The sequence below is a fragment of the Salmo trutta genome, chromosome 26 (genome assembly GCF_901001165.1).
Source record: "Salmo trutta chromosome 26, fSalTru1.1, whole genome shotgun sequence".
Lineage (NCBI taxonomy): Eukaryota > Metazoa > Chordata > Actinopteri > Salmoniformes > Salmonidae > Salmo > Salmo trutta.
Genome location: NC_042982.1, coordinates 44,118,189 through 44,129,951, shown reverse-complemented (window position 1 = coordinate 44,129,951; position 11,763 = coordinate 44,118,189). Strand labels below are relative to the sequence as shown.

The window sequence follows — 11,763 nt, the reverse complement described above, 5'->3', positions numbered from 1 at the left end:
GGTTGTGGGTTCGATTCCCACAGGGGGGCCAGTACAATAAATAAACTAAATAAAAAATGTCTGAAATGTATGCATTCACTACTGTAAGTCGCTCTGGATAAGAGCATCTGCTAAATGACTAAAATGTAAATATCTAACTACCAGAATACTAACATACGTGCACATGTATAGTAGTGCATTTCCCTTTCACACTGTATCCACACTGTAAATCTATGGCGGTCTACAGGGAGATGAAGGAGAGAAGAACACAGAGAGATAGGAAAAAGACAGGACAGAGACAGAAGTCAGCGTGGATAATCAGAGGTTGTGGTCTGAGATCAGTAACAGGCAGACAGGCAGAGACCCTGTAGTTGTCAGTCTGTAGAGCAGTTCATCCAGATCAGTTTTCAGGTAATATAAATCACTCAGAAACAGTATGTGGGAATTCCCTGACCAGAGATCACAGAGAGAACCATAGAACTGCTGAGACTGAGTGTGAGTCTAAAATGGCTCCTTTTTCCCTACATAGTCCCTATGGGCCCTGGTCAATAGTAGTGCACTATATGTAGGGAATAAGGGGGCAATTTGGAACGCAAGCAGAATTTGGACATTTAATCATCTCTACGGTGGTATCAGTTCAATATGAGTGGACTTTGACGATGAGAACCAGTTTGTGTTTTAAAAAACGTGGATATGCAGTATGCTATGGGAGGATAAGTCTACCTAATGGTGACCTTAAAATTACCCCAAATACCTATCGGTGATGTCAACACACAGGTATGTCTCACAGTCTGGACGCATTGATCAACTGTGTGGTCATATTGCATATTGACACACACACACACACACACACACACACACACACACACACACACACACACACACACACACACACACACACACACACACACACACACACACACACACACACACACACACACACACACACACACACACACACACTGCTGACAATCACTTCAAGTTTAAAATGAAAATGTAGCCAACATTTCATTCCAGCCACGTGTTTGTTTCAAAGTCATCTCTCATCAATGGTAATCTTCCAATGAAAACCAACACTGTTTCAAAATCAGTCCTGACTTCTGTCTGAATGTATTTTCACATCTATGGTCTCGTCTGAGTTAAGTAAATCTGCTGGAACAATCTACAGTTCCCTACACCTGGGTGTTACAGTTCCCTACACCTGGGTGATACAGTTCCCTACACCTGGGTGATACAGTTCCCTACACCTGGGTGTTACAGTTCCCTACACCTGGGTGTTACAGTTCCCTACACCTGGGTGATACAGTTCCCTACACCTGGGTGTTACAGTTCCCTACACCTGGGTGTTACAGTTCCCTACACCTGGGTGTTACAGTTCCCTACACCTGGGTGATACAGTTCCCTACACCTGGGTGATACAGTTCCCTACACCTGGGTGATACAGTTCCCTACACCTGGGTGTTACAGTTCCCTACACCTGGGTGCTACAGTTCCCTACACCTGGGTGCTACAGTTCCCTACACCTGGGTGATACAGTTCCCTACACCTGGGTGTTACAGTTCCCTACACCTGGGTGATACAGTTCCCTACACCTGGGTGTTACAGTTCCCTACACCTGGGTGATACAGTTCCCTACACCTGGGTGATACAGTTCCCTACACCTGGGTGATACAGTTCCCTACACCTGGGTGATACAGTTCAGTTCCCTACACCTGGGTGATACAGTTCAGTTCCCTACACCTGGGTGATACAGTTCCCTACACCTGGGTGTTACAGTTCCCTACACCTGGGTGATACAGTTCCCTACACCTGGGTGTTACAGTTCCCTACACCTGGGTGATACAGTTCCCTACACCTGGGTGTTACAGTTCCCTACACCTGGGTGATACAGTTCCCTACACCTGGGTGATACAGTTCCCTACACCTGGGTGATACAGTTCCCTACACCTGGGTGATACAGTTCCCTACACCTGGGTGATACAGTTCCCTACACCTGGGTGTTACAGTTCCCTACACCTGGGTGTTACAGTTCCCTACACCTGGGTGATACAGTTCCCTACACCTGGGTGCTACAGTTCCCTACACCTGGGTGATACAGTTCCCTACACCTGGGTGTTACAGTTCCCTACACCTGGGTGATACAGTTCCCTACACCTGGGTGTTACAGTTCCCTACACCTGGGTGATACAGTTCCCTACACCTGGGTGATACAGTTCCCTACACCTGGGTGTTACAGTTCCCTACACCTGGGTGATACAGTTCAGTTCCCTACACCTGGGTGATACAGTTCCCTACACCTGGGTGATACAGTTCCCTACACCTGGGTGTTACAGTTCCCTACACCTGGGTGATACAGTTCAGTTCCCTACACCTGGGTGTTACAGTTCCCTACACCTGGGTGATACAGTTCCCTACACCTGGGTGTTACAGTTCCCTACACCTGGGTGATACAGTTCCCTACACCTGGGTGTTACAGTTCCCTACACCTGGGTGATACAGTTCAGTTCCCTACACCTGGGTGATACAGTTCCCTACACCTGGGTGTTACAGTTCCCTACACCTGGGTGATACAGTTCAGTTCCCTACACCTGGGTGATACAGTTCCCTACACCTGGGTGTTACAGTTCCCTACACCTGGGTGATACAGTTCAGTTCCCTACACCTGGGTGATACAGTTCCCTACACCTGGGTGATACAGTTCCCTACACCTGGGTGATACAGTTCAGTTCCCTACACCTGGGTGATACAGTTCCCTACACCTGGGTGTTACAGTTCCCTACACCTGGGTGTTACAGTTCCCTACACCTGGGTGTTACAGTTCCCTACACCTGGGTGATACAGTTCCCTACACCTGGGTGATACAGTTCCCTACACCTGGGTGTTACAGTTCCCTACACCTGGGTGATACAGTTCCCTACACCTGGGTGATACAGTTCCCTACACCTGGGTGATACAGTTCCCTACACCTGGGTGATACAGTTCCCTACACCTGGGTGATACAGTTCCCTACACCTGGGTGTTACAGTTCCCTACACCTGGGTGTTACAGTTCCCTACACCTGGGTGATACAGTTCCCTACACCTGGGTGTTACAGTTCCCTACACCTGGGTGATACAGTTCAGTTCCCTACACCTGGGTGATACAGTTCCCTACACCTGGGTGATACAGTTCCCTACACCTGGGTGATACAGTTCCCTACACCTGGGTGTTACAGTTCCCTACACCTGGGTGATACAGTTCAGTTCCCTACACCTGGGTGTTACAGTTCCCTACACCTGGGTGATACAGTTCAGTTCCCTACACCTGGGTGTTACAGTTCCCTACACCTGGGTGTTACAGTTCCCTACACCTGGGTGATACAGTTCCCTACACCTGGGTGTTACAGTTCCCTACACCTGGGTGTTACAGTTCCCTACACCTGGGTGTTACAGTTCCCTACACCTGGGTGTTACAGTTCCCTACACCTGGGTGTTACAGTTCCCTACACCTGGGTGTTACAGTTCCCTACACCTGGGTGTTACAGTTCCCTACACCTGGGTGTTACAGTTCCCTACACCTGGGTGTTACAGTTCCCTACACCTGGGTGTTACAGTTCCCTACACCTGGGTGATACAGTTCCCTACACCTGGGTGATACAGTTCCCTACACCTGGGTGATACAGTTCCCTTCCCTACACCTGGGTGATACAGTTCCCTACACCTGGGTGATACAGTTCCCTACACCTGGGTGTTACAGTTCCCTACACCTGGGTGATACAGTTCCCTACACCTGGGTGTTACAGTTCCCTACACCTGGGTGTTACAGTTCCCTACACCTGGGTGATACAGTTCAGTTCCCTACACCTGGGTGTTACAGTTCCCTACACCTGGGTGTTACAGTTCCCTACACCTGGGTGATACAGTTCAGTTCCCTACACCTGGGTGTTACAGTTCCCTACACCTGGGTGATACAGTTCCCTACACCTGGGTGTTACAGTTCCCTACACCTGGGTGATACAGTTCAGTTCCCTACACCTGGGTGTTACAGTTCCCTACACCTGGGTGTTACAGTTCCCTACACCTGGGTGTTACAGTTCCCTACACCTGGGTGTTACAGTTCCCTACACCTGGGTGTTACAGTTCCCTACACCTGGGTGATACAGTTCAGTTCCCTACACCTGGGTGTTACAGTTCCCTACACCTGGGTGTTACAGTTCCCTACACCTGGGTGATACAGTTCAGTTCCCTACACCTGGGTGTTACAGTTCCCTACACCTGGGTGTTACAGTTCCCTACACCTGGGTGATACAGTTCAGTTCCCTACACCTGGGTGATACAGTTCCCTACACCTGGGTGTTACAGTTCCCTACACCTGGGTGATACAGTTCAGTTCCCTACACCTGGGTGTTACAGTTCCCTACACCTGGGTGATACAGTTCCCTACACCTGGGTGTTACAGTACCCTACACCTGGGTGATACAGTTCCCTACACCTGGGTGATACAGTTCCCTACACCTGGGTGATACAGTTCCCTTCCCTACACCTGGGTGTTACAGTTCCCTACACCTGGGTGTTACAGTTCCCTACACCTGGGTGTTACAGTTCCCTACACCTGGGTGATACAGTTCCCTACACCTGGGTGTTACAGTTCCCTACACCTGGGTGTTACAGTTCCCTACACCTGGGTGATACAGTTCCCTACACCTGGGTGTTACAGTTCAGTTCCCTACACCTGGGTGTTACAGTTCAGTTCCCTACACCTGGGTGATACAGTTCCCTACACCTGGGTGTTACAGTTCAGTTCCCTACACCTGGGTGTTACAGTTCAGTTCCCTACACCTGGGTGTTACAGTTCCCTACACCTGGGTATTACAGTTCCCTACACCTGGGTGATACAGTTCCCTACACCTGGGTGTTACAGTTCAGTTCCCTACACCTGGGTGTTACAGTTCCCTACACCTGGGTGTTACAGTTCCCTACACCTGGGTGTTACAGTTCCCTACACCTGGGTGATACAGTTCCCTACACCTGGGTGTTACAGTTCCCTACACCTGGGTGATACAGTTCCCTACACCTGGGTGTTACAGTTCCCTACACCTGGGTGCTACAGTTCCCTACACCTGGGTGATACAGTTCCCTACACCTGGGTGATACAGTTCCCTACACCTGGGTGATACAGTTCCCTACACCTGGGTGATACAGTTCCCTACACCTGGGTGTCCTGGTGCCTCTCTCTGGGGCAGTTCAAAATGTTGATTCCAGACCTCTTGGTGAAGAATGTTTTTTTTCTTGAGTGTGTTTGTAATCTTGGATTGTTTGTATTATTATTGTATTTTGTCAATTGTATATATGCAGGGCTCCCTTGCAAAAGTGACAGTGGTCTCAATGGGAGTTGTTACAAAATAAATGTCAAATATTTTTCTTTAAACAAATTGCAGAGCTATTGCAGGTCTATCTATGACTTACATAGACCCATCATAAACAACAGCCCCTCAATGAAGGTTTTATTATCAACAGTGGTGCACTAGTTCAATGAGAAGTCCACTGTACTGTCCTACTCCATCACTAGTTCAATGACAGGTCTACTATACTGTCCTACTCCATCACTGGTTCAATGATAGGTCCACTGTACTGTCCTACTCCATCACTAGTTCAATGACAGGTCTACTGTACTGTCCTACTCCATCACAGTTAAATAGGCTGTATCAGGCCTTGGAGAGAGAGAGCAGCGGAGAAGAGCGGAAAGGAAATATTAATACAAAAGACCATTTAATGGAGCTTTAGTTAGGCCTACATCACTGATGGTGGTTAGAGGGCCTACATCACTGATGGTGGTTAGAGTGCCTACATCACTGATGGTGGTTAGAGGGCCTACATCACTGATGGTGGTTAGAGGGCCTACATCACTGATGGTGGTTAGAGGGCCTACATCACTGATGGTGGTTAGTTAGGCCTACATCGCTGATGGTGGTTAGTTAGGCCTACATCGCTGATGGTGGTTAGTTAGGCCTACATCACTGATGGTGGTTAGAGGGCCTACATCACTGATGGTGGTTAGAGGGCCTACATCACTGGTGGTGGTTAGTTAGGCCTACATCGCTGATGGTGGTTAGTTAGGCCTACATCGCTGATGGTGGTTAGTTAGGCCTACATCACTGATGGTGGTTAGAGGGCCTACATCACTGATGGTGGTTAGAGGGCCTACATCGCTGATGGTGGTTAGTTAGGCCTACATCACTGATGGTGGTTAGAGGGCCTACATCACTGATGGTGGTTAGTTAGGCCTACATCACTGATGGTGGTTAGAGGGCCTACATCACTGATGGTGGTTAGAGGGCCTACATCACTGATGGTGGTTAGAGGGCCTACATCACTGATGGTGGTTAGTTAGGCCTACATCACTGATGGTGGTTAGTTAGGCCTACATCACTGATGGTGGTTAGTTAGGCCTACATCACTGATGGTGGTTAGAGGGCCTACATCACTGATGGTGGTTAGAGGGCCTACATCACTGATGGTGGTTAGAGGGCCTACATCCCTGATGGTGGTTAGAGGGCCTACATCACTGATGGTGGTTAGAGGGCCTACATCACTGATGGTGGTTAGAGGGCCTACATCACTGATGGTGGTTAGTTAGGCCTACATCACTGATGGTGGTTAGTTAGGCCTACATCACTGATGGTGGTTAGAGGGCCTACATCACTGATGGTGGTTAGAGGGCCTACATCACTGATGGTGGTTAGAGGGCCTACATCACTGATGGTGGTTAGAGGGCCGGAAGCTGCATTGACAGCTGTATTGACCAGCAGCTGTATTGACCGGCAGCTGTATTGACCGGCAGCTGTATTGACCGGCAGCTGTATTGACCGGCAGCTGTATTGACCGGCAGCTGTATTGACCGGCAGTTGTAATGTAATTGTGGAGGCCATTGTGGACAGTGAAGACAAAAGCACACGTGGATGCACGCATTCAAACACATGCACTTGTACGCATAAACACACACTTGGACACACACACACATACACACATACACACAGACACACACACACACACACACACACACACACACACACACACACACAGACACAGACACACACACACACACACACACACACACACACACACACACACACACACACACACACACACACACACACACACACACACACACACACACAACATACACACACACACACACGGCCAACTGAGTAACTGAGTGGTTTTCCATGATGAAGGCTGGTGAAATAGACCCTGGGATATGAAGAAAACACAGAAAGTCTTTCTCCTCCCATCCATCTTGTCCTCTTTTTCTCCCCCTCTCCTTCCTTCCCTCCCCTCCGTTCATCCCTCTCCTTCTCTCCTCTCCCTTCTTCCTTCCCTCCCCCCTCTCCTTCCCTCCCCCTCTCCTTCCCTCCCCTCTTTCCTTCCCTCCCCTCCTTCCCTCCCCTCCTTCCTTCGGGACGTGGTACAGGGATACTACTGGCCACAGCTGATCACACACTCGTGTTGCAGCAAGCGACCGGCCGTCACAAAAGAGTCCCTTTGTCGCTCGCTGACTGACGTCAACTTCCAATAACTCAATTTGGTAGAAGGAGAGAGGGATGGAGAGAGGGAAGGAGAGAGGGAAGGAGAGAGGGAAGGAGAGAGGGATGGATGGAGGGATGGATGGAGGGGGGTAGAGAGTAGGAGAGAAGAGGCCTGAGGACAGACCTCTCTATGTGGAGCTCCTGAATCCAATTGGGAGTTATGTGAGCAGTGTGTATGTGTTTGTTAACATTAATATTCAGTTAAAACTTTAAATGGATACTTCCGCAGAGTCAGATGAACTAATGGATACATTTTTATGTCTCTGCATGCAGTTAGAATGAAGTTGCTAACTATGTCTGGAAGTTTATGGTAACTGCTAGCATGATATGCTATGCTAGGTATCCATGAGATAAAGGGTTTCATTGCCAAAATCCCGAAGTATCCCTTTAAACTATACTGAACAAAAATATAAACGCAGCATGTAAAGAGTTGATCCCATGTTTCATGAGCTGAAATAAAAGATCCCAGAAATGTTCCATACTCACATAAAAGCTTATTTCTCTCAATTTCTTTGCACAAATGAGTTAACATCCCTGTTAGTGTGCATTTCTCCTTTGCCAAGATGATCCATCCACCTGACCGGTGTGGCCTACAGAGAAGCTGATTAAGCAGCATGATCATTCCACATGTGCACCTTGTGCTGGCGACAATAAAAGGCCACTCTAAAATGTGCAGATTTGTCACACTTCACAATGCCACATATGTCTCAAGTTTTGAGGGAGCGTGCAATTGGCATGCTGATTGCAGAAATGTCCAACAGAACTGTTGCCAGAGATTTGAATGTTAAAGTCTCTACCATAAGCCGCCTCCAACGTCGTTTTAGAGAAGAAAAAAATCTGATTTCATTTTACCTTTATTTAACTAGGCAAGTCAGTTAAGATCAAATTCTGCCAAATTCATGCCAGCCCAGGACCTCCACATCCGGCTTATTCACCTGCAGGATCATCTGAGACCAGCTACCCGGGCAGCTGTTGACACTGTGGGTTTGCACAACTGACAAATTTCTGCACAAACCATCAGAAACTGTCTCAGGGAAACTTATCTGGGTGCTCGTCGTCCTCACCAGGGTCTTGACCTGACTGCAGTTCGATGTCGTAACCGACTTCAGTGGTCAAATGCTCACCATCGACGGCCACTGGCACACTGGAGAAGTGTGCTCTTCACGGATGAATCCCGGTTTCAACTGTACCGGGCAGATCGCAGACAGCGTGTATGGCGTCGTGTGGGCGAGTGGTTTGCTGATGTTAACGTTGTGAACAGAGTGCCCCATGGTGGTGGTGAGGTTATGGTATGGGCAGGCACAAGCTACGGACAACCAACAAAATTGCATTTTATCAATGGCAATTTGAATGCACAGAGATATCGTGATGAGATCCTGAGGCCATTCATACTCTGCCATCACCTCATGTTTCAGCATGATAATGCAAGGCCCCATTTTGCAAGGATCTGTACACAATTCCTGGAAGCTGAAAATGTCCCAGTTCTTCCATGTCCTGCATACCCATCAGACATGACACCCATTGAGCATGTTTAGGATGCTCTGGATCAACGTGTAAAACAGCTTGTTTATGCCAATATCTAGCAACTTCGCACAGCCATTGAAGAGGACTGGGACAACATGCCACATGCTACAATCTACAGCCTGATAAACTCTATTCAAATGAGATGTGTCGCGCTGCATGAGGCAAATGGTGGTTACAACGGATACTGACTGGTTTTCTGATCCACACCCCTACTTTTGACACTGGGGAATCCATGTGAAATTTTACAGTGTATCATAGTGTTCAGGAAGCAGGACCTCTAGGTAGATTTAGCTAGGGTAGTGTTCAGGAAGCAGGACCTCTAGGTAGATTTAGCTAGTGTAGTGTTCAGGAAGCAGGACCTCTAGGTAGATTTAGCTAGGATAGTGTTCAGGAATCAGGACCTCTAGGTAGATTTAGCTAGGGTAGTGTTCAGGAATCAGGACCTCTAGGTAGATTTAGCTAGCATAGTGTTCAGGAAGCAGGACCTCTAGGTAGATTTAGCTAGCATTGTGTTCAGGAAGCAAGACCTCTAGGTAGATTTAGCTAGGGTAGTGTTCAGGAATCAGGACCTCTAGGTAGATTTAGCTAGGGTAGTGTTCAGGAATCAGGACCTCTAGGTAGATTTAGCTAGGGTAGTGTTCAGGAATCAGGACCTCTAGGTAGATGTAGCTAGGGTAGTGTTCAGGAATCAGGACCTCTAGGTAGATTTAGCTAGCATAGTGTTCAGGAATCAGGACCTCTAGGTAGATGTAGCTAGGGTAGTGTTCAGGAATCAGGACCTCTAGGTAGATTTAGCTAGGGTAGTGTTCAGGAATCAGGACCTCTAGGTAGATTTAGCTAGGGTAGTGTTCAGGAATCAGGACCTCTAGGTAGATTTAGCTAGCATAGTGTTCAGGAAGCAGGACCTCTAGGTAGATTTCGCTAGCATAGTGTTCAGGAATCAGGACCTCTAGGTAGATTTAGCTAGGGTAGTGTTCAGGAATCAGGACCTCTAGGTAGATTTAGCTAGCATAGTGTTCAGGAATCAGGACCTCTAGGTAGATTTAGCTAGGGTAGTGTTCAGGAATCAGGACCTCTAGGTAGATTTAGCTAGCATAGTGTTCAGGAAGCAGGACCTCTAGGTAGATTTAGCTAGGGTAGTGTTCAGGAATCAGGACCTCTAGGTAGATTAGCTAGGGTAGCGTCCGATTGGAAAGGGCTATTAGCAGACTTCCTCCTCCATTGTATTGTGACAGGAAGTCCTGGCTGTGCCCGATACTGATCCTGCTAGCTAGTACCTCTGGTCTCTACCATCCCTCTACTGCCTGTGGTCTCAATTCAAAAACACTGGAGACACGCACACACACACATACACACACACACACACACACACACACACACACACACACACACACACACACACACACACACACACACACACACACACACACAGGGCTATAAGGTCAATGCACACCAACACGCTGGTTGGGGCCCTTCTGGAGACAGAGTGTGTGTGAGTGGGTTCAAGAGACTCCATTTCCTAATCAAAACTCAGGACTCTCTGAATGAGCAAAACAAAAGGAAACAGGGGGGAGAACAGCGGCTTTCAGGACATTATTTTAAAATGGGGGGGTTTACATCCTAGAACAGCAGCTTTCAGGACACAGGAGGATTGTTGAGCTAGTTCCTCTGACTCAAAGACAACAGTAACACTAAGACAGTAGGATATAAAACAACAGTACAAACTAAAAGACCACTCACTACCAGACCACTAACTACCAGACCACTAACTACCAGACCACTAACTACCAGACCACTCACTACCAGACCACTAACTACCAGACCACTAACTACCAGACCACTAACTACCAGACCACTAACTACCAGACCACTAACTAACTACCAGACCACTAACTACCAGACCACTAACTACCAGACCACTAACTAACTACCAGACCACTAACTAACAGACCACTAACTACCAGACCACTAACTAACTACCAGACCACTAACTACCAGACCACTCACTACCAGACCACTAACTACCAGACCACTAACTACCAGACCACTCACTACCAGACCACTAACTAACTACCAGACCACTAACTAACTACCAGACCACTAACTAACTACCAGACCACTAACTAACTCCCAGACCACTAACTAACTACCAGACCACTAACTAACTACCAGACCACTCACTACCAGACCACTAACTACCAGACCACTCACTAACAGACCACTAACGACCAGACCACTAACTACCAGACCACTAACTACCAGACCACTCACTACCAGACCACTAACTACCAGACCACTAACTAACTACCAGACCACTAACTAACTACCAGACCACTAACTAACTACCAGACCACTCACTACCAGACCACTCACTACCAGACCACTCACTACCAGACCACTAACTACCAGACCACTAACTACCAGACCACTAACTACCAGACCACTAACTAACTACCAGACCACTAACTACCAGACCACTAACTACCAGACCACTAACTAACTACCAGACCACTCACTACCAGACCACTAACTAACTACCAGACCACTAACTAACTACCAGACCACTAACTAACTACCAGACCACTAACTAACTACCAGACCACTCACTACCAGACCACTCACTACCAGACCACTCACTACCAGACCACTAACTACCAGACCACTAACTACCAGACCACTCACTACCAGGCCACTAA

At 47.9% G+C, this 11,763-nt stretch overlaps 1 protein-coding gene across 1 annotated transcript in view; it reads right to left on the bottom strand.

Moving 5' to 3' along the window:
* foxo1a (forkhead box O1 a) overlaps positions 1-10,360 on the bottom strand; it is a 31,439-nt gene extending 21,079 nt beyond the window's left edge. The window contains exon 1 of the mRNA XM_029716126.1: positions 10,345-10,360. Coding sequence (XP_029571986.1) covers positions 10,345-10,360 — 16 coding nt within the window. The remainder of the gene's footprint in view (positions 1-10,344) is intronic.
* Between the last annotated feature and the right edge of the window lie 1,403 nt (positions 10,361-11,763).